The 27,932-nt window shown below is 39.9% G+C and overlaps 1 protein-coding gene across 3 annotated transcripts in view; it reads left to right on the forward strand.

Moving 5' to 3' along the window:
- nos1apa (nitric oxide synthase 1 (neuronal) adaptor protein a) overlaps positions 1-27,932 on the forward strand; it is a 216,954-nt gene that overhangs the window by 180,067 nt on the left and 8,955 nt on the right. For 2 of the 3 annotated variants that reach the window (XM_055016632.1, XM_055016633.1), the window contains exons 10-11: positions 58-234; positions 27,668-27,864. In XM_055016632.1, the coding sequence (XP_054872607.1) occupies positions 58-234; positions 27,668-27,864 (374 nt within the window). Of the gene's footprint in view, positions 1-57; positions 27,005-27,667; positions 27,865-27,932 lie in introns of those variants that run through there. The other variant, XM_023289231.3, reaches the window with a different exon arrangement.

Genomic DNA, 27,932 nt, shown 5'->3' on the forward strand with positions numbered 1-27,932 from the left:
AGTAGTCATCACTTCTTCACTTGATTTCCCTCCTTTCATCTTGTCTCCTTTCTCCAGTGGGATCCCAGGACAGTTTGTTGGAGATCACCTTCCGGTCCACTGTACCTCCAGTGATCTGCGACCCCACAACACCTAAACCCGAGGTGTCAGCCCTCAACCTGACCACACTGGGCACCAGTGATGGGACCAGCAACGCATTTTCATCTTCCAACGGGACTCTGGGAAGCCCACTAGGTAGGGACCAGTGTCTACTCAAACTGGAGTGTTTCCGTTTCCTCCCAGGACCCCCAGGGCCTCCACCTCCTCGACTCCTTTCGCCTCCCCCACCACTCAAGACTAACAGGCCAGAGATAAAAGATCAAGAGGTGTCTGAGGGTCCAGCAAAGCTGTTGTCTCACGACTTCAAATCACTGGGCTGCCTGGAATTCGCCAGGTTTCGTGAGTCGGGTATCGCCTCGGAGTATGAGTCGAACACAGACGACAGCGATGACAGGGAGGATGAGGATGAGGGGGAGGACGAGGACGAGGAGGAGGAGATGGAGATCTTTGGCTGGGGAACAGACGAGGAGACGTTGAGGCTGCTTAATGTCCTCAACAGACAGGGAACTCCCGACTGTCTGGGAGATGAAATAGCGGTGTAACGTTTTAACCTGCCCCTTGTGAAGAATCCTACTGTCAAGATAAAAAGGAGAAGCCTTGACCTATTTTTCCAATCACTTCAAACTACTCTGTAAGAATAACATGTAGTGACCTAACCTCTGTCAGATGCGCACAAAGAGATATATACCAGGTAAAAATGGACCACTATTTTTAGATAACAAACCGCACACCTCTGATTTTCATTTGCAATTTAATACATGGATATCAGATATTGTATCAGATATCAATACATATTGAGGACTCACACCTTAAGGTGCCTTCAGCTTGAACCTGAAGCGAATTTTGAAAGCTGCAATTACTCAACAAGTTAGCTCACATTCAGACAACTTGAGGCCTATATGAGAAAACACCACCCTGTTTGTCATTTGATTGAAGTGGGTACATTAAATCAGTGGGGTTACCAGCACAGGAGTCAAGGCAAAAGAAATGAACCGAGCAAAGGTGCTGCATTGGCCACTTACACAGATGCAATGCCACATTCTTGGTATTTACTTTGTACCCTGAATGCTGCATTTTTGCTGGTCATCTTTAAGTTATTACAGTAAAAGATTCTGAAAAAAAAAAGTTGCTGCCATGATGTTCCTAGTTGTGAGTATTTCAAACTGTGGCAGTGTTTTAGGTTTTGATAAGCCTTCAGAGGGTCGATGTGTTCCTCTTACTGGACGTCCTGGATCAAGCTGTTAATTATCCTGGATTAATGTCTGTCTGAAACAGCCCACTAGGCTTTTTTACTGCAAGCTGTTTTCGGTCTGAATCCCTACTTAAAAGGACTTTTGCACAATAAGTAAATAAGGACATTGTAAACTGAGGTGAAAAATCAACTTGAGTAGCGAGATGTCAGACTACATATTCTTTTTGGCAGGGCATCAGAGGACAGACTAAGCCTTAAATCACTCAAGCATTCATAAAATTAGCTTTCTGGAAAAATGTTGAAAGTGTTCAGTCACTGCAGAGCCCACAGTGTTGTTAGCAAATATTCAGATGGAAGCATTTTAATGTTGAAGTGTAAATAACAATGTACAATCTATTTATTTTCTGATAAGGCATTAAGAAGCTTGCTTTCCCTCCATTGAGGTTGTATTGTCAACATTCGTAATTATTGCAGTTATGTTTTTCTATGTTCCTGGCTTTGGGACATACATTTTTAACTTGATACAAAAATTAGTGCTTGCCTCAAATCTATAGGACAACATTAATGTACAGATCGAGCAAGAGTCTAAATGCAAAACGAGATGAAACTGATACCAGTTTCAGTCTGAGTCCTGTCATGCTGCTAACCTGGGTGTATATCAGTGTCCCATATGTTGTCATTTTGTTGGCAATGAATACAGAATTCATTTTAAGTGGATTTAAAGGGAAAAATGAGATAAGAAGATTGGAATTTGCTTCACATTCAGTCTGAAGACACCTTAAGAATGTTATTATGACCTTATTACTCTTAGTCGGTTCCACCTCAAATGCAAGTCTCAAGAGACCACTGTTTGAATCTAATCTATATGCATACTCATGCATATCCTCCTCTTCCTTAAAACCTGTTAGCCTCCTTTTCTTTTGCCACTTCTCTTGATTACACACACAGACATCTTATCCATGTATAAACACACTCACTTACATACAGCATCATTAGTATTCAGGAGCTTAGTTGAAAAATTTTCCCTTGTTGCTGATAGAAATGTGAGTCTGCACTGATCCCTGTCATGTTATGTCATGGAGAAGTCAGGACTTAACGTGAAATCAAACCAAAAGCTAAACTAGCTGCTGCGGTTTGAAAGTGTACATATACATTATCTGCTTTAGGTAAGTTCAGGGGCAAGCCTTCAATTTGTCAGGCCTGGGAGTGTAGCTGACAGCCATGCTGACAGGAAGAAGGCGACAGGACTTGGGACTGATTAGCTCTCATCCTTGCTGAAGTGCAAAGTGACTTTTCTCATAATGAAAGATCGACTCTTGGGCCCAATTTTTGGAGGATCTTTGTTACTGTCTCTTTGTTTGGAAAAGGAAAGCCCTTTCTTACTCTGTTAATATTTAATGAAAGACTATTTTTCGACAAAAATCTCCATCTGTATGTACAAACTTTGTTTTTTTACGTCATCCCTCAGAACTGTTGAACTGCTCCGTCAGTGACTCCGGCAGGCAGCCCTCTTTTTGTCTCCTCACAATTTGTTGACTTGGTAGTCAAAGCATGTTTGCACTCTTTTCACTTGTCCACACATTTTCCCACTTTTTAATTTATGTAAAGCTGGGATTAGTTGGACCTCGAGCAACGCTGTTTGTTTCTTTTATTCATCCCATAAACAAAAACTCTTCCCTCGTGCCAGAATAGCGGCTCACGGATGACAGCCAAAAGTGGTCTCGTTTGTTAAAACCCAGCTCTGTGTATGGCCTTCAGGCACAATGCAGTATTAAAGTATTCATTTTGTTTCACAAGGAAAGCCACAGAGGTTTCATTTTGTGTACTGTAGCCTCAGTTTATCAGAGCAGCACTCCCGTTGAATCAATGCAGTCCAGTAGCTGGCAAAAATAGATGCTGCAGAGATTTAAAGGGGAATCAGGCCAAATCTCAAAATGCTCAATATCACAGAGCTTCAGCCTGATAGGATCAAACCAATCAGTGAGAGTCCAGCCCAAACAGACTCTCAGTTAGCCACCTGCCATCTGAAGGTGTTTGTATTAAAGGCTAAGAGAGATTAAATCTGAAATGTTATTTCTCTAATGTTTGTGTGGAAATTTGTGCAAAGCCAGTTTCACACAAGAACTAAGTGCATTTCTTAGTAACACAAAACCTTTCCGACGGAGACTGTAGACATTTAATCATAAGTACAGATCTTCACACGTACACATTTTGGGCCTGATCCAAAGCACAACTGTAAAAAAACCTGCAAGAATCTGACATGATAGAGTCTATTTCTTAAAAAGAGTTTCAGTCCGATACTGACTCATGAGGCAGTTTTTCACTGCAGGTATTGGCTGGCTGTTTAGGACGGCCCAAACCTTTCTGGATGTTCCAACTGCAAGAACTGCACTTGTGGTTTCAGGTCCATTTTCAGGGAAGAAAAAAGTTTGTATATGAGGGTGGTTACTTCTTAGTGACACTGCTGTGTGAGTGTCAGCACTGATTGGTTAAACTCAGAGAAGACAAATGCTGATTGGTTAAACTTGAACAGGACAACAAGCTCCGTTTTTCTCTCATGTAATAGTCCTCTTCTGTCTAACATTGCCATCTTCAATCTAAAATTCACTATATAGGCTAACATGACAGCCGTCCATTGTTCTATTTCCTGTATGCTCATAGGGCTGGAGTTATATTCTTTAACTACTATTTCGTTTTGTTTTGGTGGACTTCGAGTTAATGTTGCAGTCAATGTGTCAGATTCTACACCGCAACAGGAACAGAAAGGCTAAAAAGCCAGATCAGGAGGCCATTCTTGCACCTTCCTTAAGTTCCTGCAGTGGGAAGCTGCCTTTGGAGACCCAGAACCGATTTGAAGTGTACCTGAAGCTATTTGTCCAATTAAGTAGGACTTGGAAAGATTCAAACACAGTAAGACCAACACCAACACAGCAGCAGTAAAGTATGCCAACAAATAACAAGTAGCTATGGTTAAAGAGTAGCCAGACTTTCCACAAACTCCATCTTTCCTCAAAAAACATTCTTGTCCTGTGATAAAGAACAAAACTGCTTGGATGCATCTTTGCTGTTTAAACAAGACAAGAAATTATGGGAGATAGATGGAGAATAACATACAGGAAAGATCCCTGGCCAAACTTCCCGATTCCATATCGACATCCACTGCTCTCTGAAGGAATTTCTATCAACCACTCGCTTTTCTTTTTACACGATTGACCGACAGGAAGGACAGATCCCACGTGAGTCAAACCAGCAGCAGTATGAAGGATGTCCTCTCCGCTAGAAGCAATCTCTCCACATCTCCTCACATCATCTCCTTTTCCCCCTTTCCTTGTTCCTGTTTCTTTTTCCTCTGCTATTGAATAAGATGCTGATTTAAATCATTTTAATCATGTTTCAGTCTCTAATGCAATCAACATCAGACAATGCGATTAATTAATTGTAATGAATCAGCTCTACAACATATTCAGACCTGCTGCACTAAATGTTCAGCTAAACCTCCGCACTGATTTGTCAATAATTTAAAAAGATGTCCCCCGTCTCATGATTCAAAAATTACATTTAATCAAACAATGAATCACATTATCAGGAAAGAAATTACTTCATTATCAGGCTCAATCACATTTTTGATTCATGTAGAGAGGTTACCTTCAAGCCCAGAGACGGACTGTCTGGAGACAGAGTATTATGAGACTGAGAGTGTGAAAGCGGTATCAGTAAGGTATTGTTCTGAGGTACTTATCTCCTCCCTCTCATGGCCTCAAATCACAAATGTGATCATTTGAAACAGACAAAGGAAGGCAGAGACAGGTTCTGTGGTGTCTGACAGAGCCCAGTGGCTACACAACCCTCATTCAGCCTGGTAAGTTGCCATCTCTCCTGAGGTTGAGGAGGCTACTGCCCAGACAATAAAGAATCCTTTCCAACAACATATAGTCAACACAAAAAAAGTCTGGGATGTCACAGAGACGTCAACAAGGTTTTTGTTGTTTTTAACGGTTTCCACTACCAGTCAAATGCAATACTTGTGCAATTTAGCAGTAGTTTGGTGCTTAAAACTCAAAAGTGTATCCACATCAATTCTGTGAACAGAATATGCATACAGAACCAAAGATATGTAAAATATAATATCCAACAAGTTATTTGCGCTACAGTTGTAATGATGGTTCAAAATATTTAGTAATTACACAAATATTTGTAGCTTCTTATGCCTATGTACCAAAATGTGTTTGGTCTCAAAAGACCAACTATAGGCACAAGACTTTCCAAACTACTTCATCCACGTTTTAGTTTGTGATGCAACAAACATCACTTCACTCACATGCAATGAAGATTGAATGACCAAAAAAAAAAATTAAGTATTTTTTAGAGCAAAAATGCAGAAACTTCTCCTGTACCAGCTTCTTTTTCATAGTGTTCTGTGACAGCACACTGAATATCCTTGGCTGTTGGACTGATAGTCAGGTGGCACATTAGGCTCTGGGAAACTGTGATGAGCATTTATCAGTGTTTTGTTTTTGTTTTTTGTTTTTTTGCATTAAAGTAAAACAGTTCACCAGTATATCTCAGGGCTGCATATAGAGAGAAACAATCACACTCACATTCACAGCTATGGACAGTTCAGAATCACCACTTAACGTCAGCATGTTTTTGGACTGTGGGAGGAAGCCAGAGTAACCGAAGAAAAGCCACACATGCACAGGGAGAATATGCAAACTCTATGGAGAAAGATCCCAGGCCGGGATGCGAACCAGGGATCTTCTAGCTACAAGGCTACAGTGCTAACCACAAAGCCACTGTGCAGTCCCCCGCAATTAATCACTTATTCAAATTCCTGCCACTTTTTGAGAAAACATAGCTTCTGTGCCATTTCAAATGTTCCAGGTAATTTTCTCCTACTTTTAATTTTTGTCCTAGAGTGTTCGAAACAGCTGATGCAGTAGTTCTGTAATCAGCTATCTACTGTGCAGCCCAAGTAAAAAACAAATAAATAAATGAAATAAATCAATTGAAAGATCATTCAGCAATGAAATTAATTGCTAACTAGACAACTGTTGAATTTTGGTAGATTTTAACAATTCCCTTTCAGCAGTTAGTCAAACATTAATTGCTTTAAAATATTCATCCCATCTGTCTTTTCCTGGTGGTACAATGATAAATATAAGGAAACTTTAAAGTTTTCTTTTTCTGCATTTTATGTTCATCTTGGAACCACTGCCACATCAAAAGTAGCATTTCTTCATTCTAAACCTACCTATGGATGCTGGTCTGATTCTTCATTCTCTGGGGTCAATAGTCTCTCACTGTCTTTTCTCCTTTATTTTGTATCTTCTGTATTTCTATCTCTTGTGCTTGGCCTTAACCTTGTTCTACTGCCATCTCTTCAACCACACTTTTTCTCAAAGCTCTCCAATATACTGTATTTTCTCTTGGTGCTCGTATTTATTAGCGATTCATGTTGCATTTTGCGAAAAAATAGTACAGCTTAGCCTTTCACCTTGACAGAGAGGTTAGTAATTGCTATGTGAAGGATCTGTGGAGGAGAAAGAGTTATGAGACACAGCATTTCAAAATGTTGACTAATATTTCACCATCTGTTCAGAGATTTATGGACTCAGAGGCAGGGGCTGGGTATTTGTGTAGCAGGTTCAGTACAGTCTAAAAGTTAGAACTGATTCCATCTTTCTTAACTAGTTATTGATTAAGACTCTAATAAATTTATGGGGTACAGATAAATTCTGGAGAGAAAAGAAAGTGTGTGTATTTCTGGCTTCTTATGTGCAAATAGTATAAGAGTAAGGTCATTTACCACACTCCAGTGTCAGCAGACAGCTTGGACAACTGGCTGAATCTTAGGATCCAGCGGTCTCTCAGACAGTCTGCTAATGACAATCAAAATAGTCTCTGTTTGATCATCTTTGTACATTCATTGTCCTCTTCTAACCAAGTTTTTCTTTCATCAACTACCTGAAAAACTGGATTTTTTTCCTAAGGTGCTGTCCATACTGTGAGACTAAACTTACTTTCAAAGTAACTTATTGACACAACTATAAATTCCTTACATTTTTTTAGCCTCTGTTGACTCACCATTGTTTTTCTCCGTGTGGACTTTTTTAAAATGTGTCATTTAAAATGACAACCTGTCTGAAGCCCCCTTAAAATTAGGAAGTTTCTGTTGGCCTAGTTGTTTTGTACTATACTAAGCAGTATATTTTTTCCTCTGCTGTGTGTATCTTGGCCTCTGTATTGTAAGTCCACCAGGTCCTCAGTTCACAACGTCCTCGATCTTTGGCGTTTCATGGTTACTTCGCTGCCTTCCATAATTCATTAAGAAAGTCTTCTTCCATCATTCTGACGTTCGCGTCGTAAAACAAATTTCGCACGGGAACTAGTTGGTGAGCGGAATGGACAAATACATTGTCCCGCAGCGTTATACGAGGAAGACGGCTTTGTTGGCATTTGCCGGTTGTGCCCCACATTGCATTGTGCTAATCCATTGTGGCTAAGGAATTGTTCTCTTTTTTAATTTATCTTTTTATTTTTAATGTACAGTGTATGTGAGTTCCGACTTATCATGAAAATCGCGTTACATCACGCTGTAGAAATGGAATTCCTATGAAAGTCAAGGACCCCCTGTATTTCTATGAGTTGCACTTGATGCATTTTAATAGACTTTACGCTGTATAACGTTTACATGTGATGTAGCTGTTGTATGTTGCAGTCCATCAACAAAGCAGGGCCACTTTAAGCATGTATTGTAGAGGTACCCCTTCTTGTTCCACCTCTTGGCTGGCACTGCCTCTCTGTCCATAAATTGATCTTATACTGATCTTCAAGAGGATCTATGAAGAATTAAGTTTAACTCTCTTGTATCTGCAGACCCTAAGCTATAAACTACAAATTCTGGTCCTAAATCTTTATCTTTCTCTCAGTTTGTCTTTCTCACACACTGTGTGGTTTCCTCCCTCCTGCCAGAATTAATTAAATCTCCAAAGGGACTTGTCTTTGCCATCTGAAGGCCACATTGCCAGCCAGTCGGACCGAGCAGCTCAGGGTTTGACGACTTGCATTGATTTCCCCATCACAGGCGTGTGTTGTTTGAAACTGGGGTTAACTACTGGGACAGCAAGGGAGCAGTGAATCAATACCCAATGCACAGCTCAGTCTGTCACCTGCAGAGGCACACTTCTAAACACACACAGGTGCACGTATAGCAGGCTCAGACTTAGCCAAGCGAAGCCTAGCTCACACCTAAATACATTGAATATCTGCTCATTGGCTGTGACATGTACGGTTCAGTCTATAAGGAGTACAGCTATGACACTTTTTCATTACTTTGGTCCTGTACTCCAGCAAATTGGATTTGAACTTTATAATGAGGGTAAATTGCTGACTTTAAATTTCAACACTGTTTGAGGATGTACACAGCTGTGTTGGCTGACCCATGTCTGACTCTGAACAATTCAGAAAAAAATTATTCTAAACGTACACCAGTCTGCCACCACTTTAAAACCATTTGCCTAACATGGTGTTGTTCGCCCTCATGATACTGAAACAGCTCTAATCAGTTGGGGCATGAACACAGGGCCTCTAGGGCTATCCTGTGATGTCAGACACTGGGACATTGGCAGTGGATCCTTTGGGTCCTGGGGCTTGGATTGGTTCATCTGTGGATCAGGACTGTTCTGGCACATTGCACAAATGCTGGATCAGATTGAGATCTGGTGCGTTTGGAGGTCAAGCCAACCCCCCAGGCTCTTGGTCATGGTCCTCGAGCTGTTCAGGGGCAGTTTTTACAGTCTCGAAGAGCACGTTGTCCTGCTGGGGGAGGATCTGCCATTAGGGAATGCAAGTGCCATGGATGGGTGTGCTTCATTTGCAGAAGTATTTGGACCCAAAGTTTTTCCAATAGAATGTTGCATTTTAATGAGGTGATTAATGTTATAGACTTCGCATAGTCAATGCTTTTAATATGTGGTTGACTGGTGTTCACACAGAACAATCAGAATCTTTTCAGAGAAACCAGTACAATGTCGTTGAGTGATCTGCTTGTCTCCTGACCTTAGTCCAGATGATGATGTGCTTCACTGCTGAACACCAGACTGAAGGTAAAAGGTTTTAAGCCTGAATGAGAGCAAATACCTTCAGATTCCAAAATCTTGTGAAAATCTTGAAACCAGTAGTGACAATGACATGTGGGTATAATGTTTAGGTGTCTGTGTAATTGTTGGCGTCATTCATGCATCTATTAGTGAAGTGCAACTTGGGACTGCACTCTGTGTCTGTGCAGGTTACCCAACAAGACCTTTCAGTGCCAGCAGTCACAAATTAAGTTCATTCAAGGGCAAGGTCAGTTTTTCAAAATATAAGAAATAAAATATACACAGATAAAATTACAATTTGTTCCAACATGACTAGGCTTGTAAGGCCACAGCTTCAAAATATTGTATGTGCATACATGAAAATACTGCTTATATTAAACGTTTGTCAGTTTTAGATACCGCCACATATTTATTATGTCCAGGTCTCTTATTATGTTCAAGCTCTTTGTGTGTGTATCACATATAGCTGCAAAGAGCTGCAGATTATGTACGAAGTGTGTCGTGAGCCTGTGAAGAGTTAGCTGAGGTTGTTTTGTTAATGTGAAGTAGTGCTGATAGAGACATGGGGAGTTAGTGGGTCACACATAAACAAGCACAACAGACGATCACGGTGCACAAATTAATGACTGTGTTTGTGCCAGAAGACCCGAGGGAGTAAAGGATTTTAAAAGCTGAGCAATTAATCCCTTGGCCTCAGCATATGTGAAGAGAACCAACAGGACTCCATCAGAAAAGATTCACACTAACTAACCTTATCAGTTTAGTAGGCATGGTTAGAACACAACACTGAATTAATTAGTTTACATGTCTTTTTTATTTGTCTCTCTTATGTTAGCATCTGGACCACTGGTGTGCTTTACTTACATTGTGTGTCCATTCAGTTTTTTGTAACTATAGTCTGCTAGTGCTATCATACATTGACAGTTCCTAGCTGCATTTTCCCACTGGGCCGGTGGATTTGAAGCACTCTCATCTCTAACCTCCTGCTTGCTGCAGCACAGTCAGATTATACTTCACTGTGGAAGTGTTCTCTTCCATTTGTCTCACCATTCACACAAACATGCACGCACATTTGGAGGCAGTAGGGACTTCAGCAAAGCCAAGCTCATGTTCAGGCTACATTTCTGCTGTGCATTGACATCTGGATGTAGTGGCAATCTGCTTTGATGTTCCCATGATGCAGAGCTTGAGGCCATGCTGAGCAGCAGCTTGGCATGGCACATAATCTGGAACATGTGGAGCTCCATATGTAAAGGGCTAAAAGAGCGAACTGATCTTGAATCACAGCACAGCTGAAGGCCTGTCTCAGCCACATCTGTCCGTCAGCCCGTCTATTTTGTCCCATCTCTGCCCTTTTTCTGCTGCTTCCTTTGTGTTTCTTTACAAATGCGCTTACAAAAGCAAGCTGAAGAATGTACCACGCACACTGAATATATAATGGAGGTGAAAGTCAGCATCAACCTCAAAGAAAACAACTCCCACTGAGGGAGACAGGAGCTGAACAAGAAAGACAGGAGACACCTTTGATCATTTTTAACTTTTAATCAGAAATAACTTAACTTTATTAGTGTTTGATGTGTCATTAGGCTTCAAAATAGGATGCACTTAGATGCATTGAAGCCTCAAGTTTTTTACTATATCCTTATAAACTGAAATTGCTCAGCCGTGTTGAACTCTCAAAAAGCACAGTGTGTTTCGCTTGTGAGGCCCTTCACGGTTTTGGTTAACTGCCTTGTTGCTGTAATGGCTGACGGGCTGTGCAGCTGTCCACATACTTGTTTGTACTTTGGCTCTGCTGTTTTTTTGTGGCTTAGGTCATGTCTTTAATTACAGTGAAAGGCACCCTCAGTGTTACAGGGTACAGCGATATTTATAATGGACTCTTTCTAACTTGTGGCAGCAGTTTGGTGATGCCCATTTCTCCTCTTTCAACATGGCAGTGCCCCTGTGCAGCCTGTTACTTAGAGAAATATCAGTTTTCCTGGTTTGATGTTGAAGAACTTGACATGCTTGCACAGAACTCTGACCATTAACAACATCCAACTATGACCTGTGAACAGGAACACTGACTGCTTGCTACGCTTTGTCACCATCCAGCATCTGTGTGAGTTTCAAAGGCATGTTCCCTTTTTAAAAAATTGCCAAACTTATTCAATTTATCAGAGCCAGAAACTGTAACAACAAGAAGAATCATTTGATTTTCCAACAGTCTTTGAACTGATCATCTGTTATGTCTGGCTCCGTCAGAAAAAAAAAGCCAGTTTTCAAACTTAAACTTAAAATCGTGATATTTCTTCCAAATCACTTTATTAGTCTGCCAAGAAGGCAGAGCCTTGGTGGAGTTATGTGATGATTGGTGTTGGTTTGTCTGTGTGTTTGTCTGTCTGTCTTTCTGTTAGCCACATTCCTCAAAAACAGACTGATGGATTTGGATGAAATTTTGAGGGAAGGTCAGAAATTACACAAGGACCACCTGATTAGATTTTGGCAGTGATGCAGCTTATAGTCTGAATCCATGGATTTTTTAAAAGATTTCTATATCATTGCGACATAGCGGCACAGCGTCACTGTAACCATTGACAACTGAACACTACGTCAGCTGCCTGCTGACGATCACATGATTGCGATCCTACTACAAATCCATCGCTGCGGACTTATCAGGACTTATCCTTTGGAAATGATAGAAGGAACATTTGATTAAATTGTGGGGGTGTTTCCGAGTCCCATCAGTTCCCGCCACCTGCTACATATTTAGGTCACACAATTCGGAATCCGTACATAACGTACACATGCATAACACACGCCTGTGTTCAGAGCAAGGTCATTTTGTTTGTGGGTACATCTGTATTAAATGGCCACATTTTATGGTGCCATGATTTCTGGCACAAATTTTTTCAAGATTTCATTCGTACTAAATGATATACGACTGAGCAGCCTTAGCGAAGTACTGCTCTCTCTGAGTGCTTCTCTTGTTCTACATGTTTACATTTATATTAAAAAAATCATAATAAAGAGCAAAAATAAACCACTTGCACCAGATCCTGTGAAAAGCAAAAAATTCTGTACTTCCCAGCACAACTGATTAGCCACAATTCATTCAGTTGCTCACAACAATCATGTAAATTCTGGGATGAGTCAGGTTAACTTCAGGCTGTGCTTCCACAGAGCAAACAGGAGACAAATACAGAGACAACTTACAGAAACTGAGAGTGAAATTAAACATACTTAAGCAGTAAGATAAATCCAGCATGTCTAAAAAGAAAACAATAACAGAGCCGTAAGTTGATTGAAGATACATTCAGCATGATAAAATGTTATTGCTGAGTTGATTTGTAGAGTAATTTGAAAAAGTGATATATCTAGAATATGGAGAGACAATGTTTTTTCCTGGTCTTGTTAAATCTGTGAGCAGTTGGAAAAATGTTGTACATTTTGATTCCGGCTTTTAAATTTTTTTCATGTTTTTTAAGATTTATGCCATTATAACCTTATTCTACTTTACACAAGACATTTTTTAGTTCTCTCTTTTAAAGTCCTTGTGTTTCCACAAAGGTGCTGGACTTCATATTGCAGTGAAAAATGAGGCAGGAGCAAAAGATGCCCAGAGAGGGCTTGGGATTCAGAGGATTTTGTTCATGTTTGTTCTGGTGTCTCATCAAACTTGTAGCCACGTAGTCCACCTAATTATTCCTGCAATAATAACCACAACCCTTAACAAAGGCTAGATGAGTAACGAGTACTAATCATGACATTCCTAATTCATCGATTAAAAGATCCAGTCCTAGCATCATTATTTCACTTTTTACAACTGTTCTTACTAACATGGATCAAAACCACACATTCTAACACAAAGAAAAATGACACCAGGGCAGCCTGGAATGATGGGCACGTTATTTTCTCGCTGTCTTGTTTCCTTTGCTGCTTCTTTTATGGCTACACTTGTTCTTTTGTCTCTCAGACAGTCTCACAATCTCCAGGGAGCTGTGGGGTCAGACAGACAGTGATGTGGCAAATGGCTGAATGAATTATTGATCTGATGACTTGGATACAGAGGAGACTGAAGGCACCCAAACATGTCTCGCTATGACCCACTGTCCTCTAGTCTATGCTCTGCATGCTCTGACTCTTTATTTTTTATCAACCGAGAGGGTTTCTGGGGACATTTATTTTAGCAGTGCAGTTACCTTCCAGTTTTGTTCAATGTAAGAATCTTAAATGATGTTGCAGCTCGTTTGTGATGTTCTATGTATTTCATATAGATATTTAGTGAAACTGAAATTATGTAGATTATTGCATTTTCTTCTTCAAGCTTAGGCAGTAATTTCCCATAATGTCCTTGAACAAGTGCCAGGAAGTAGAGTGAACTCATTCTCTGTGACTTTGGTTTTTATATTAATGTGAAGAGGGTTAGCATATTACTATACTAGTGTAGTAAGTAAAAGAGAGCAACAGAGAAAAAAGTACATCTAGTCCTTGTAATTAGTGCGTAGTGTGCTGTGGCTGCTTTGCACTGATGTTTGTTAAGACCTCAGGAAGTAGAGAATCTGATACAGTGTCTTTGCGGATGGATGGATGGATGGATGGATGGATGGATGGATGGATGGATGGATGGATGGATGGATGGATGGATGGATGGATGGATGGATGGATGGATGGACATCATTTTTGCCCTTCCTTATTGTTGAGTCATGAACACTGACCTTAACTGAGGCAAGGGAGGCCTGCAGTTCTTTAGATGTTGTCCTGGGTTCCTTTGAGATCTCCTGGATTAGTTGTCGCTGTGCTCTTGGGGTAATGTTGGCCGGCCAACCACTCCTGGGAAGATTCACCACTATTCTATGTTTTCTCCATTTGTGGATAATGTCTCTCACCCTGGTTTCTCTGGAGTCCTAAAGCTTTAGAAATGGCTTCGTAACCCTTTCCAGACTGATAAACGTCAATTACTTTATTTCTCGTCTGTTATTGAATTTCTTTGGATAGCAGCATTTTGTTGCAGCTTTTTGAGATCTTTTGACTAACTTCATTTTGTCAGACAGGTTCTATTTAAGTGATTTCTCGATTGAACAGGTCTGGAGGTAATCAGGCTTGGGTGTGGTCAGTGAAATTGAACTCGCTTTCCAACAAATGTCACTAACCACAGTTAATTCATGATTTGATAAGGAGGGTAATTACTTTTTCACATAGGGCCAGGTAGGTTTGATAGCTTTTTCCCTTAAAATATTAAATCTTCACTCAAAAACTGCATTTTGTGTTTACTTTGGATATCTTTGTCTAATATTTAAATTTGTTTGATGGTCTTAAACAATAAAGTTTGGGAAATACTCAAAAATATAAGAATTGAGAAGGAGATAGATAGATAGATAGATAGATAGATAGATAGATAGATAGATAGATAGATAGATAGATAGATAGATAGACAGACAGACAGACAGACAGACAGACAGACAGACAGACAGACAGACAGACAGACAGACAGACAGACAGACAGACAGACAGACAGACAGACAGACAGATAGATAGATCAAACTCAGAAACTGTGAGGTGACAGTGCTAACCACTTTTCCACCTGCACGTACCATCAAATATTCTTCACACAAATAAGAGCTGAGAAAACTCATTTTTCGTAGCAACAATGTGTCCTACAGCAGAACTGAAAGGCTGAGCCAAAGCTGTGCTGCAGTAATTGCTCTTCTGATCAAAAACTAGCTCTTCCCATTTTGACTTTCTACCCAGTTTACAAAAGTGTAATCAGTATTGGATTCAGTGGAGATTATGTGGGCTAATTCATTGCATGGTTGACATTCATTAGCATGGCTTCATTAGTATGTGTTTTAATGGAGGATTTTAGCTTTACAAAGTGGGACACTTGTTTCAGAGTTTCATTAGTATTAGTTTCTCTTGACGGTTTCAGTGCCCTGTAGCCTAAATGCTGTTCCTGCCAACAAAACAATCCCAAGGGGGATAACAGAGGCGTACTGTGTGTAGAGATTACCTCAGGTAGAGGAGGGAAAGGCAGAAGACGAAGAGGAAGCGGGGAAGGAGAAGACAGGTCGGCTTTCCCCTGAGACTGAGGGTTAGATGGAGAGGCACGACCTGCCACGGCAAGATAGCTGCTGACTGATGTTTGGGGGGATAGAATTCAGAGTTTGCTGTCCTGCTCTGTTTACAATTAGGCATGACCTGTTTAAGGACAAGAGGACAGGCCGACCGTGACGCAGGAGGAAGACAGGTCTTCTGGGTAGATGGAGCCTCAGTTTTCTGCACAGTTCAGAGTTTACTGCTGTGCTGTTAGTTCCTTCTGATGCACTACTGAAAAAAAGCAAGTTTAGCTAATTGAGTTTGATAAACCTGAAATGACATCCCAGGGGGGAAATTAGACTGGAGAATAGGTTGAAGATAATATGGAGAAGAAGAGGACTGGAGATAATACAGCTAATTAAAACAAATGACCTCTCACAATCACACAGCAAATAATATAATAAAACAATAATAAATAATATATCAAAATATATCAGCTTAATTAGATGTTTTATCAGATCTCTGTTGACTGTTATGTTTTTTTTTAATTCATGTTTGATCAATAAACCATTTTCAAGCATAAAAGCAGTTGAGAGAAAAACATGGCCTAGTTTTGAATCAAGACTTAGATTTTTTTTTTTTGACAGCTGATCTCATGTGGACGAGTAAATAAAGACTGTTATACTTCAGAAGCTAAGGTGGAAGCAGTGAGACTTTTACTGTTACGGCAAACCTTTTAAGGATGAAGTTAGGTGGACATGTGACTTTCCAAAGTGTCAGACAGACCGACCGTGGTTTGCATACTGCATGCACCAGAGGTCAATGTCAAGCTCTTTGTAACTTCAGTCTTTCCTGAAGCTTAACTAAGTATAATTAGCTGTCTAACCTTAAAGTCTCTCTCAGGCCATTGATTAAACCCTTGAAAGCTCATCTCTGTGAGAAAGGCAATAAAGACAAATAATTTACAGGCTTTCTCCAACTCATGGTTACCAGGTGAGTAGTTACTGGAGCCTCCAAAAGTGTTTTAGTGGTCAGATTCTCATTTTTTTAGAAGTGATTAGCTCTTTAACTAGACTTACAAGTTAGAATATTTTACAGCTGCCAGGATTAATGTCTATATTACTGAATAGTCTCGTTTGCAGTTGCGTAAAATAGAAAAGCTACAAATCTTCTCACTGGAAATGGTTATTGGTTTTGCTTCAAGAGAAACAAATTATTATTCAATCACTGATAGATTTTTCATAATAGTAGCTGTGTACATTTTCAGTCCTGGCCGATTTGGAGACACTTGTGATTACAGGTGGTTTATGACATCCCAGATCACTGGGGACAGAAGATGCACTTTGAACAGCTGTTGTAGCAGAGCAAAGGAGACGAGCAGCTTGTATCTGTGTTTTCATCACAAATTTGATGTTTTTCTTATAAATAGTAATATATTCAAGTTGACATATGCACACCATTTGAATCCAGTGCAGGGCTGGCAGATTTCCTTTCTGACTTAATGAACTCTTGTAAATAGTGCATGTAAAGACAATTTACTGAATCAAAAATGTGGTTTAGTATGATGACAGCTGGGCTGCACAGTGGCTTGGTGGTTAGCACTTTTGCCTTGCAGCTAGAAGATCCTCAGTTCATGCCCCCGCCTTCCTGGGATTTTTCTGCATGGAGTTTACATGTTCTCCCTGTGCATGCGTAGGCTTTTTCCGGCTTCCTCCTACAATCCAAAAACATGCTGAGCTTAATTGATAATTCTAAATTGTCTGTTTGTGTGAGTGTGAGTGTGATTGTTTGTCTCTATATGTAGTCCTGTGATAGACTGGTGACCTGTCCAGGTGTCCCCTTCCTTCACCCTACATCAGCTGGGATAGACTCCAGTCCCCCGCGACCCTCATGAGGATTAACCAGTGTAGAGATAATGGATAATGGGTGGATCAATGATGACAACCTTTATTACATTGATTATAACTTTGCCCATAAAAATGGCAGAAAGTGTTTAGAGAAGTTTTGGTTTTGGAAGTCTAACACCTAAGACAATTAATGCATTTTCTTTAGTCCATCAAAAACTGTTTCAATAAAATAAGTCTGTATTGCCAGAATAAGAAAAAAATTGTTCATATGTGTTGTCATTCCTCGCATTTTTTTCTTACAAACCTATACAAAAATGTGCTTTAAATACTGTACATAGTCCATGTATAGGTACAGGTATATCCTATCCTTAAAAGTTTCATCCTTGTATCAATTTTTTATGTTTTTCATTATTATTATTATTTCTTAGGTCCTTACTGTAACCAGAAAGTCATGAATGTTACATTAGATTGTCCATAAAAAGGGGAGTGAAATCTATTCTCCAAGGAGAAAATGGCTAAAAGCAGACACCGAGTGGTGATGTGAAAAGCAACATGACAGAGTTCAGTCAGATCAATCAGAGCCTTCTTCCATTAATCCTGTTCAGTCCTTCATCAGTCTGAGGCACACTCACAGAGTCCACCCACTTTAATCATTCATGTTAAATTGAAACCAAGTAAAAAATTGATGAGCAGCTCCACCTTGTGTGTGTGTGTGTGTTCAGGAGAAAGAGGGAGATGTTTTTTCAGACCTCAGACCTGATTGGCCTCTCTCTCTTTTACTAAAACACTCACACACACACTCCAGGACACACGCGTGTTTCTTAATGCAGCCAAGTGAGAGCTCTAATTTAATACATCAGTGATAATGACCCAGTCTGGCCTGAAGATTAGTGTGTTTATGTGTTCAAGTGAGCATGTTTTAGGTCACTCATCTTCTCAGCCCAGAGCTCATCTCTCATAGCAGCTCCCTCTGATGCAGCTTTGCTCTAATCTGTCGCACAGAATTTTGTTTTTTAGAGAAGAAACAGGCAAAACATAAACATATAGAAAGGATAAAACTGCAAAAGTCAAATTACTGTTAATTATCGTGATAATTAGAGGGCAAAAGACTGTTAACCCCTTGACGCCTGTTGTCGCAAATTCGCAACATACCACTTTCTTTCAGACTGCAGCTGAGACAGTGTATCCATTTCCCCAATGCCAGTTTGTGCATATTCAATACGTACCTCGGAATAATAAATAATAATAATTATTATTATATATCTCTTTTTATTATTATATATCTGTTCTATGTGTAATATACAAATTAACAATCTCCACTTATTTTAGCATCAGCTTGAAAGCAAAAACGCGCAAGTTTTTTTATTTGATTGTAAATAAATTCACGCGAGGAGGGGGTAATAGCGCAAATATTCTGTTGTAATATGTTCTATACTAAATTGTCATTGTGGACAGGTCATCAGTTGACAATTTTTCTTCATAACTTTGTCAAGGAACAATGGAGTTATGTCACGATTGACATACGTTTGTCAGTTTGTCTGTCTGTTAGCAATATTACTCAAAAATAGACTAACGGATTTGGATGAAATTTTCAGGGAAGGTCAGAAATGACACAAGGACCAAGTGATTCGATTTTGACAGTGATGTGACTTATAGTCTGGATCCACAAATTTGTTAAAGATTTCTGTATCATTGTGAGATAAAGGCATGGCGTCACTGTAACTATGACAACAAGTGAACACTACATCAGCTGCCTGCTGACGATCACATGATTGTGATCCTACTACTAATCCACTGCTGTGGACTTATTGAGACTTCGGGACTTGTCCATCGGAAATGATACAAGGAACAATTGACTAAATTGTGGGGGTGTCTCCGAGTCCCATCAATTCCCGCCACCCGCTGCATATTTAGGTTGCTTGATTTGATATCCGTACATAACGTACACATGCATAACACACACCTGTGCTCAGCGCAAGGTCATTTTGTTTGTGGGTACATCTATATTAAATGGACACATTCTATATTGATTTCTGCCATGAAATTTTTCAAGATTTCATCCATCGGAAATGATACAATGACTGAGCAGCCTTGGCAGAGTACTGCAATCTCTGAGTGCTTTTCTTGTTCTACTTTCTGTAAGCTGAAACAAATCCTAAGCTGTCCTCAGTACTAGAGGTCACCAATGAACTTTAAACGGTTTTAAGTGTTATCCCTTTTCTGGAATTAAGCAAAATAAATGTATAAAAATCTGCTAGATTATTCTATCGAAGGCTCTATCTTTAGGCTCTAACATACTTTACTGGACTTCACACAGCAGAACATACACAGGACTCAGTCAGAAATGCTCATGTGGAAATTTCATGTACGGACAGTGTGTCTAGTTTTTTTTAAATATTTTTTTCTTCCATCTTTGATCTATTTGATCTTAGTGCACTTTTTTATCAACTCAAGATAAGCTTACTTGTTTTTTCTGCAGCTTTCAATGACTTCACACAGCCCTCCTCAGCAGATTGAGTTTGTTAAGTTACAATGCAACTGTTGGTAGCTGTTATTCATGTCAAGCTTCACAGTTCACGCATTGGAAACAGTAGTTGAAAAAATAATTTTAAGTCAAGGTAATTTGCTTTTTTGTGAAACAATATGACATGGTCCTCATCAGCAGACTCTATTACATGTATCTCAGTTTGCTGATGAGGACCATGGGATTTGGTTGAGAGCTCCAGCATCTTGGCCTTGAATTTCCTCACTTTCTGCTTACTTAACTCACTTTGGAAATCAGTGGTATAATCCCACTCTTAGTTTCTTGCATATTAAGATTTTTTTTTCCTGTCAAAATCTCCCTGTTGTTAAGTCAGGGAAGAGAAGAAAAAGATCTGAGTGTGTGTTAACCCATTTACAAGGCTCCGTCTCAGTGACAGAAGTGGGTTACCCTCAGCTAAGAACAAAGCAAATACTTTGGCACTTTGATTGGTGATGCCAAAGCCAAACCAAGTTAATTACAACCTCACGCTGGCACTCAAACCAGAGGCACAGAGCTGCCTGAGAGGGCAGTAAGAACTGATTTTGCCAATTACTAGTACCGCATCATGAAAACTATAATCATAGTCACATCATAATTCATCATTATTCCTGATTAAGATAGAAGATGTCTATGAAAAATGACTTCGCAGTGAAAAAATCTGCGTTCATATGGAGCCAAAAACTGTAATCGAGGTGTTAGGAACTGTGTCAGAAGTAATTATGCTTTCATTAAACTCTAGATACGTGACCAAGTGAGTGAATGTGTGGTTGGACATGGTTGTATAGATACAAAATATGTAGGGACATCAGATGATTGACAGTGGATGTACCTCTGGAGAACAGAGCTTCAAGACTCACCGAACAAATATTCATAAAGAAAACGTGGTGTTAGTGCAGTTACAATGTAGAGTTTAATGCCTCAGGCGCTGGCGACAGCTGAATCCAGAGGTATTGTGTTGTCAGGATGTTCATTCGTCTGTCCATCCCAGTCTCAGGAACACAGTATCTCAGGAACACCTTGAGGGAATTTATTAACATTTGCTGTAAACACCCACTTGGACTCAAGGACGATCTGATTCAGTTTTTGAGATCAAAGGTCACACACACACACACATATACACACACATTCATATGCTAATCGTGCAAAAATTTTACACAAATATCGAATAACAAAAACTGATAAAGTGATGATTTCATGCTCTGCAAAAAACAGCTTTCTGGCCATTAATCATTGGTGTAACTCAGGAACAGAAGGTGAGATTGTGACCATGTTGTGACACATTTCTTTAGTGACCTTGAAAGTGTGGCGAGTGTGTAGATCTTCTGTACTGCCTGGTTGCAAGCATAAATGCATGTAGTAGTTTTGACTATTAGTCAAAGTTCACCATTGTCTGAGTTTTTCTGGACTCTCTTGCTGTTGTCTTGAGACATCACTTGTTCCAACACACAGACTAAACTATAATTATTCTGTAGGATTAACATGAAATTTCCTCTTTGGGCATACTTTCTCATTTCTTTGGTGTTGCAGAAGATTGCGTTATCATTACAGTGGATTCATTCTGGCCACCAGCTGCTGGTACATGAGTGGGAGTGAGAGGTCGCTGGTTTAGTTCTGTTCACTCCTTTGTTTTGTTTCCAGTAAATGTCTCTTCATTGCTCTGTTTGCCCTCTTCCTCTCTTTCCTGGTTATTCTACAGGGTGCAGAACTGATTACATGTCAATGTGATTAGATGACGTATAACAAGGGTTGTGGGGGATTACATGTTGGAATACACATTAAAAATAACCTTTCCTGCTCTGCATGCCTTTCTGCCTCACTTCTAATCTGGCAGTTGTCTGAATAATGCTGTTAATACACAGCAGTTCCTGAAGAAAAAATCTTCATTCAGTGTTAATGAATGATAATTATTACAGATGGAGCCCTTCAGGCATGTTTGTAATTAAAGGACGACACATACACACTGTCAGCATTACAGCAGCATCTGGAACTAAACTAACAGGCTGCAGGAGTTCTCTGGAGTGGCAGTCTGTTCACATTTAGTTTTGCCTGATTACACCTTTGCTTTGTTTGCTGTTGTATTTTTGTTGTTGTTTTTTAGAAAATTACCTGTCTTAATCTGTGGTCTCGATACATATTTTAGCGCAGCTGTGCAGAGGCTTTCAAACTGCGGGGTGTAAGCTACTTTTTGGAGTCATAACTCCATCAAGGCTGAACACATAGACAAGCACACACATTTTGGATTCAATGTGACTTCAGGATAATATTATCATCATGAATAAACAACTACAAATAACCTTAAATATCCAAGGAACAAAAGGCACCTTTGTAAGAATCTTCACAATATCAGAGTAACAATCAGTGATTGTTGCCCGTACATCCATGGATATAGTGTTACCAAGAATTGTTTATGGCTCACTCGTCTAGTTTTAATGTTCTAATTTGTGAAAATTTAAGCGCATACAGGAAGAGGAAAGGGCAGTGGTCTCCAGTAGTAGCCAATAGCTAACTTACTGTCTGCATGGCAACAATAATCCTAGGTTGGGGTCAGGCAGTGGATTTTGTCTGAAGGAGGATACAGTGTTGGACACTCCTTCTCTAGTACATACTACTACAAAGTGAACGTTGTGCTAAAGCGGACAGTTAGTATATAAAAGCTTAATGTGTTTTACTGTGTGTGCTGGAAAGTTGTGATTCATATAAGTGACTTTGAAAGGCTACATCCATTTTTAAAATATGCTTCATTTTTCAGATTTGCTGCACTCACATCATTGTTAGCGCTGGTATTGGTAGCGAACAGGGACACGGCACCATTTTAGTGGTTTAAGCAGCCGAGCTGCAGCGCATGGTGTTACCTCTCTAATTTTAATGCTTCAGCAGATAAGAAAAAAATCACCTGCTTTATACCATCTAAATCACATTGGGGGCTGCAGCACACTCTGTCCTATCTCCTTTAACTGGTAGGATGCAGATGAACTGTTAGCCCAAATGGGATTCTCAGTTAAGGGATGGTAAATCTCAGCACAAGGAGTGACAAATCAGGCAAAGCATTTCTTAAACAGCAGTGAATAAGCCACCTGTCAGGAGGAAGCAGGACTCACTAACATCAAATCTTTCAATTCGTTGGTAATGAAAAAGCATTATCTCTACAGAGAAGTGGCAGCACCTTTATTTAGGATTCTAACCACTCAGAGAGAAAGAATGGTGTTCACAGAGCGCTGTGAAGCTGCAGTTGTTCTTTTCATGTGCACTGCCTGGTAGCACCTTGAAAGTTTAAGACACAGACTGCCAAGCTTGACCAACTGCATTGTCGTTGAGTTACTGTTAAAATGTTGATCAATTAGCAATCGTTGTTTAAAGTGTAGGGCTAAGTAGCACTAAGAGCAGGCTAATTGTTCACACGGAACAGAGCATTAGATTGTGATTACAGTGAAAGGAATCAAAATGGTGAAACAATGACTGGTTGACTAGTTACCACATCACTGAAGTGGTAGTAAAAGCTGAGGTCGACCCAGGTTTGACAGGTGGTCTGTCACACCTGTCACCCTATGGCAAACACTGGTGTGTATGGCAAGTCCTTGTAACATTTCATAGCTGAGTTATACTATCTGGATTTAAGATTGTATCAACATATCATCAGCGTCATTTTGAAAAAGTTGTAATTAAAATATGATTAATCAGAATTTGTATTCAAGATATCATTAACATCATTAGGACCAATCTAAGCATCATTTAGAGATGACTGTAATTCAGTATGAGCTTTTTAAAATAATACAGATTTCTTAAAAGTCATTCTGACTAGTGCATATTGTTGTACATGGCGCTACTTGTGCAAGGTTTTCCCTTGGATGACGGGTCTTGCAAAGCAATTGAGCAGTGTTAGCAGAAGTAATGGCGGTGGTAGTTTACTAGAAGGAGACGTGACATGACAATAAAACAACTTGTATGTCGTTATGAAAAGCAAGCCACCTCCACTGCGCCGTAGCTTCTGGTATAATGACAGATATCTTCAGTGTTGTTTTGCTCTGTCAAAGCATTATTTCAGGATATCTTTGGTTACAATGTAACTTGGTAGAATTCTATTTGAAGACATCTACGATACCATTGTGACTAATTCAGACTTAAGACATCTAATAAGGACCATGTAGATATCTGGAATGGAGGAGAATTACTGACATCCTTAATTGGAATGCTAAAAGACAAGTCAGATGCAGATATCTGAAAATGGAATTAACACTGATTATATTTCATATATGGATAACCGCAATGTGAATTGTAGGTATCTGTGCTGAGAAACCTGTGAATGATAAAAATGACATTCTTTTGACCTGGAACACAGACAGTGTGGATATTTAAAATGTTGTTTTAAGCCTAAATGAGCTGAATTATAGATATCTACAACGCATATCCAGACTAGCCTTTAAATGTTACGACAGCTTGTCACAAGTTTTGTAGCTTGTAGACAGTTACTTTTTACCAGTTGTTAGAACACTCTTCTAGAGAAGATTTTATCATGTGATCCACTATTTTCCGATGATGAGCACACTGACATCCAACACTGCGCTTACCTTCGGTATAAACTAGAAGTTCAGTTGGATGGATTTTGTATTTAATAAAACAGTGACTTAGTATTTTGGAATATGAACAAAAGTCTTGCTATACAGCTGTTTAATTTAGGGGACAAAAGTCATTTTCTGTTTTAGAGAATTTTCCCTCTCTGTCTCCCAGCATTTCGTTCCATCATCATCAAATGAAGGCAAGAACAAAAAAGAAAACTTGTGCTACAACTTCATGTAAATCATATTAATCCTACATAGTTGGGTGTAAATGAGATATCAATCATCTCTTGTGTTTTGGATTTCATTAATAGTACATTTCCAGCGTCCTCTTTTTCACTGTTACTTACTTTAGCCAGGACGATCTGACCTCTGCTCACAGTGGGAATACTGGCATTTGAACGTAGTACAATTGACAGCCTTTGAGAAAATGCCAAATTTGCATTCGTTTCGAGTATACCGGAGCCCTGAAAGCAAAGAGCTTTCGTGCTGGCTCAGGGACAGTCCAGCAGAGAAATGGCCATAAATAGTGATGATAAACCACATCTGTGTGTAAATGAGCCAGCCAGAGACACCTGGGCTCATTTCCAAACAGCAGGTTTCACCTTTTCAGCAGCATGGGTTTCCAGAAGACACGTCGAGAGAAAACCTCCAAAACATTAAACGTTTAGAACCGTACATACATTTTTCAGAGGACATTGTAAAGTGTATCGCACAAACATCTCCCCTTCCTGTTGCCCTTCACAAAGGCCTTATGGGGGTTACTGCATTACAAAGTCCATCCATTAACTCCCCATTACAGGTTCAAGTGGGAGGAATATGTGGCCTCATTGTCTGTGGGATCAATAAGAATGTTTTATAGTTGGTGCATTGTGACACTATCGATCCTGAGATCACTCGATGACCTTGGTGTACAGTCAGTGCACATAAATGACCTTGGTAGGCAGGCCTAATATTGAACAAGACTTAAGGTATGTAAATTAAGCAGCAGTTTTATCACAGCAATGAATGAACAATCAGGTTTATTGACAGGCCTTATGCTGTCCTCACAGTCTGGTTTCCACCAATGACCCGGAAAGTAACCTTTTACAGCATGGACCAGTTGAGAAAAACCTCATTTTGAATTTTTAATTAAATTTTGCTGACACAAAACACAAAGACACAAACTACATCAAACCTAGACACATTACAGTGTCGCATATATCAGAACCAAACCGTGACAGGAACTCCAGTTTTGCAATAAATAGTGCTAAGAACCAAATAGCAGCTGTCTTTACTGAGGACCAGTGCATGGTTTTCGCAGCCCGGTGCACTGGTAGATGCCGACTTTGAACGAAGCAGATACACACCTGGTTCCATTCCCACTATACTACGCACATACACATGAGTCTGCTACCTTGCCAGATTGCATTGCCAGTCATATAGAACAAAGAGTTGTTGGTGAAAAGCATGTACAAATTTTGGGGCTTCCAAAGTCTGGCAGCAACTGCGACAATCAGACATCTTTTAATGGTGAATTAAAAAGGTGTGGAAATCAAAGGATTTCTTCTTGTCATCTTGCTCTCTCATAATGAGCATTTGCTTTGAACACCCTTTGTTTTCCTCGTATATAAGCAATCTGTGTAGTCACAAGTTTCGGGCTGCTCGTGGATCCTTGTAGATGTTGGTAGATGTTGAAATCCACCAGACTTAAACCTCTGCCAACACATGGATGTAGAGAGCATAAATTTGCCTCAAATAATAAGAGCCTAAATCTATGGGATAAACTGCCAATTATTTGCTTAGTGAATCAATTAGCAGCGTGAGAATCAAAAAATTGTGAAATATTCCAGTTGACCAAGTCTATGGTAGCATCTTCAATGTGATAATTTGCAGGAAATTTCTAATGTGCTACAAATGTTTGACTTGATTCATTAAACATTCCCTGATGGACTGATTGTTTCAGTTATAGTAAAAATACAGTATCTGCTTTTGTTTGCAGATATTTATATGGCATGGCTTTTTTTTTTTTTTTTTTTTTTTATTTAATACTACCACTTACTGGTGCCAAAGTCATAAAATCATCACATTCCACATGTTCTTTAGTGGTTTTAATAGATCCATATCTGATTACCTGCCAGGTGGAAAGTCCACACACACACGCTGCATCTACTGTACCATTACATTTACGTACGTGGCTTTACCTTGCACCTCTTTCCTGCAGCTATTGATTTGCAGTGTGATGACTCCTGTGCCTGCATGTTTTAAAGTTAATGTACATATTTCTCTCTGTTCTCACATATCTTTGTCTGTCTCCTTGAAGTTAATGCCACATGCATTACTTTGATTCATAATATTGGATGACATTTCCTCTGGCCTTTGGCTAATGGGCTTTTGTCGATCTCTTGATTGGGGCAGTAAGTGGAATACTTGTGTGTGCAAAGAGAAGCCAAGGTTACACTTTGATGCTCCGTCTGATTTCAGAGGACAGTATTTTCTCTCCATTCAGTGTGGTCAAGACAGTGTTCCTTTCAGATATGCATACACTGTTCCAGGCTGCACTCGTAGCTGCCACCCTCCATGATGTGTCCTCTGTGTCTGGGATGTGAATCAGCAGCATTTTTGTAACAAAGCAGAGACAATTCAATTATCTGTATCTTTAGAGGTAAAATGATCTGAAATCTGATACGTCTGTGTTTCATTAAATGCCTTCCGAGAACTGTTTCTCTCCGAGAGGTAAGATCTTCTTTCTTGGACCTGAACTCTCCTTTGTTGTGTTGTGTTTCTGATCCTGCATTTTGGTCCCTTGGTTCTGCTTCACTGTCATTATTGCTGTTAATGTGCATGAGTCATTGCAGTGCTCTTAAGTTTTGTTTTCTGTGTCATTCTATGATCATCACACAGTGTTACAAAAGAGCTTTACCATCTAGATCCATCAGCTGCATTCCCATTAATAACCTGTGAAATGTGTGTGATGACGCCACATCAGTTTGTTTTGAGTAAAGCTGCAGAGTTATTATACGCAGGAAGAACGTGACATTCAGAGTTTACTTAAAAGTACTCCACAGATGTTTTTGCTCCTTCATGGAGGACGGATTATTCAAACTGACTGTCTTGAATTTACTGCAGTTCCAGTGAAGTAGAAATGTTGATCCAGTGGACTATTCCTCTCTTTTCTAAATGGGTTTGTGCATCTCACTCTGAGAGAAAAATCCCATTACTAATATGTAATGCCAGAAAGGTCTGCAGCTTTGCAACATGTGCTGTTAAAAGCAGACACATCTGCCACATCTTTGTCTCTTGTGTATTCACCTCTCTGTCTCGCTCTCTGTCTCTCCACATATATTTTTGCACAGTTGATCAAAGTATGTTTGAGAACTCCGTTGCCCAGCGGCAGAGTCCTCAGACCTCCAGGCCGGGTCAGCCGTCAACCCGACGCCCTACAGCATCAGCCAATTCCAACCTGGGGTCTGGCTGCGTCGACTCTCCATCCTCCGGAGGACAGCAAAGGCTGAAAAATGCCATTAACCTGGGCAAGGCAGTCGGGGCAAAGGTTAGTACAACATAAGCAGAAGTGGAACATTGAGCTCTGCAGGTCCCACTCTGCACCCTGTATTCCTT

This window comes from Amphiprion ocellaris, chromosome 2 (assembly GCF_022539595.1).
Source record: "Amphiprion ocellaris isolate individual 3 ecotype Okinawa chromosome 2, ASM2253959v1, whole genome shotgun sequence".
NCBI lineage: Eukaryota > Metazoa > Chordata > Actinopteri > Pomacentridae > Amphiprion > Amphiprion ocellaris.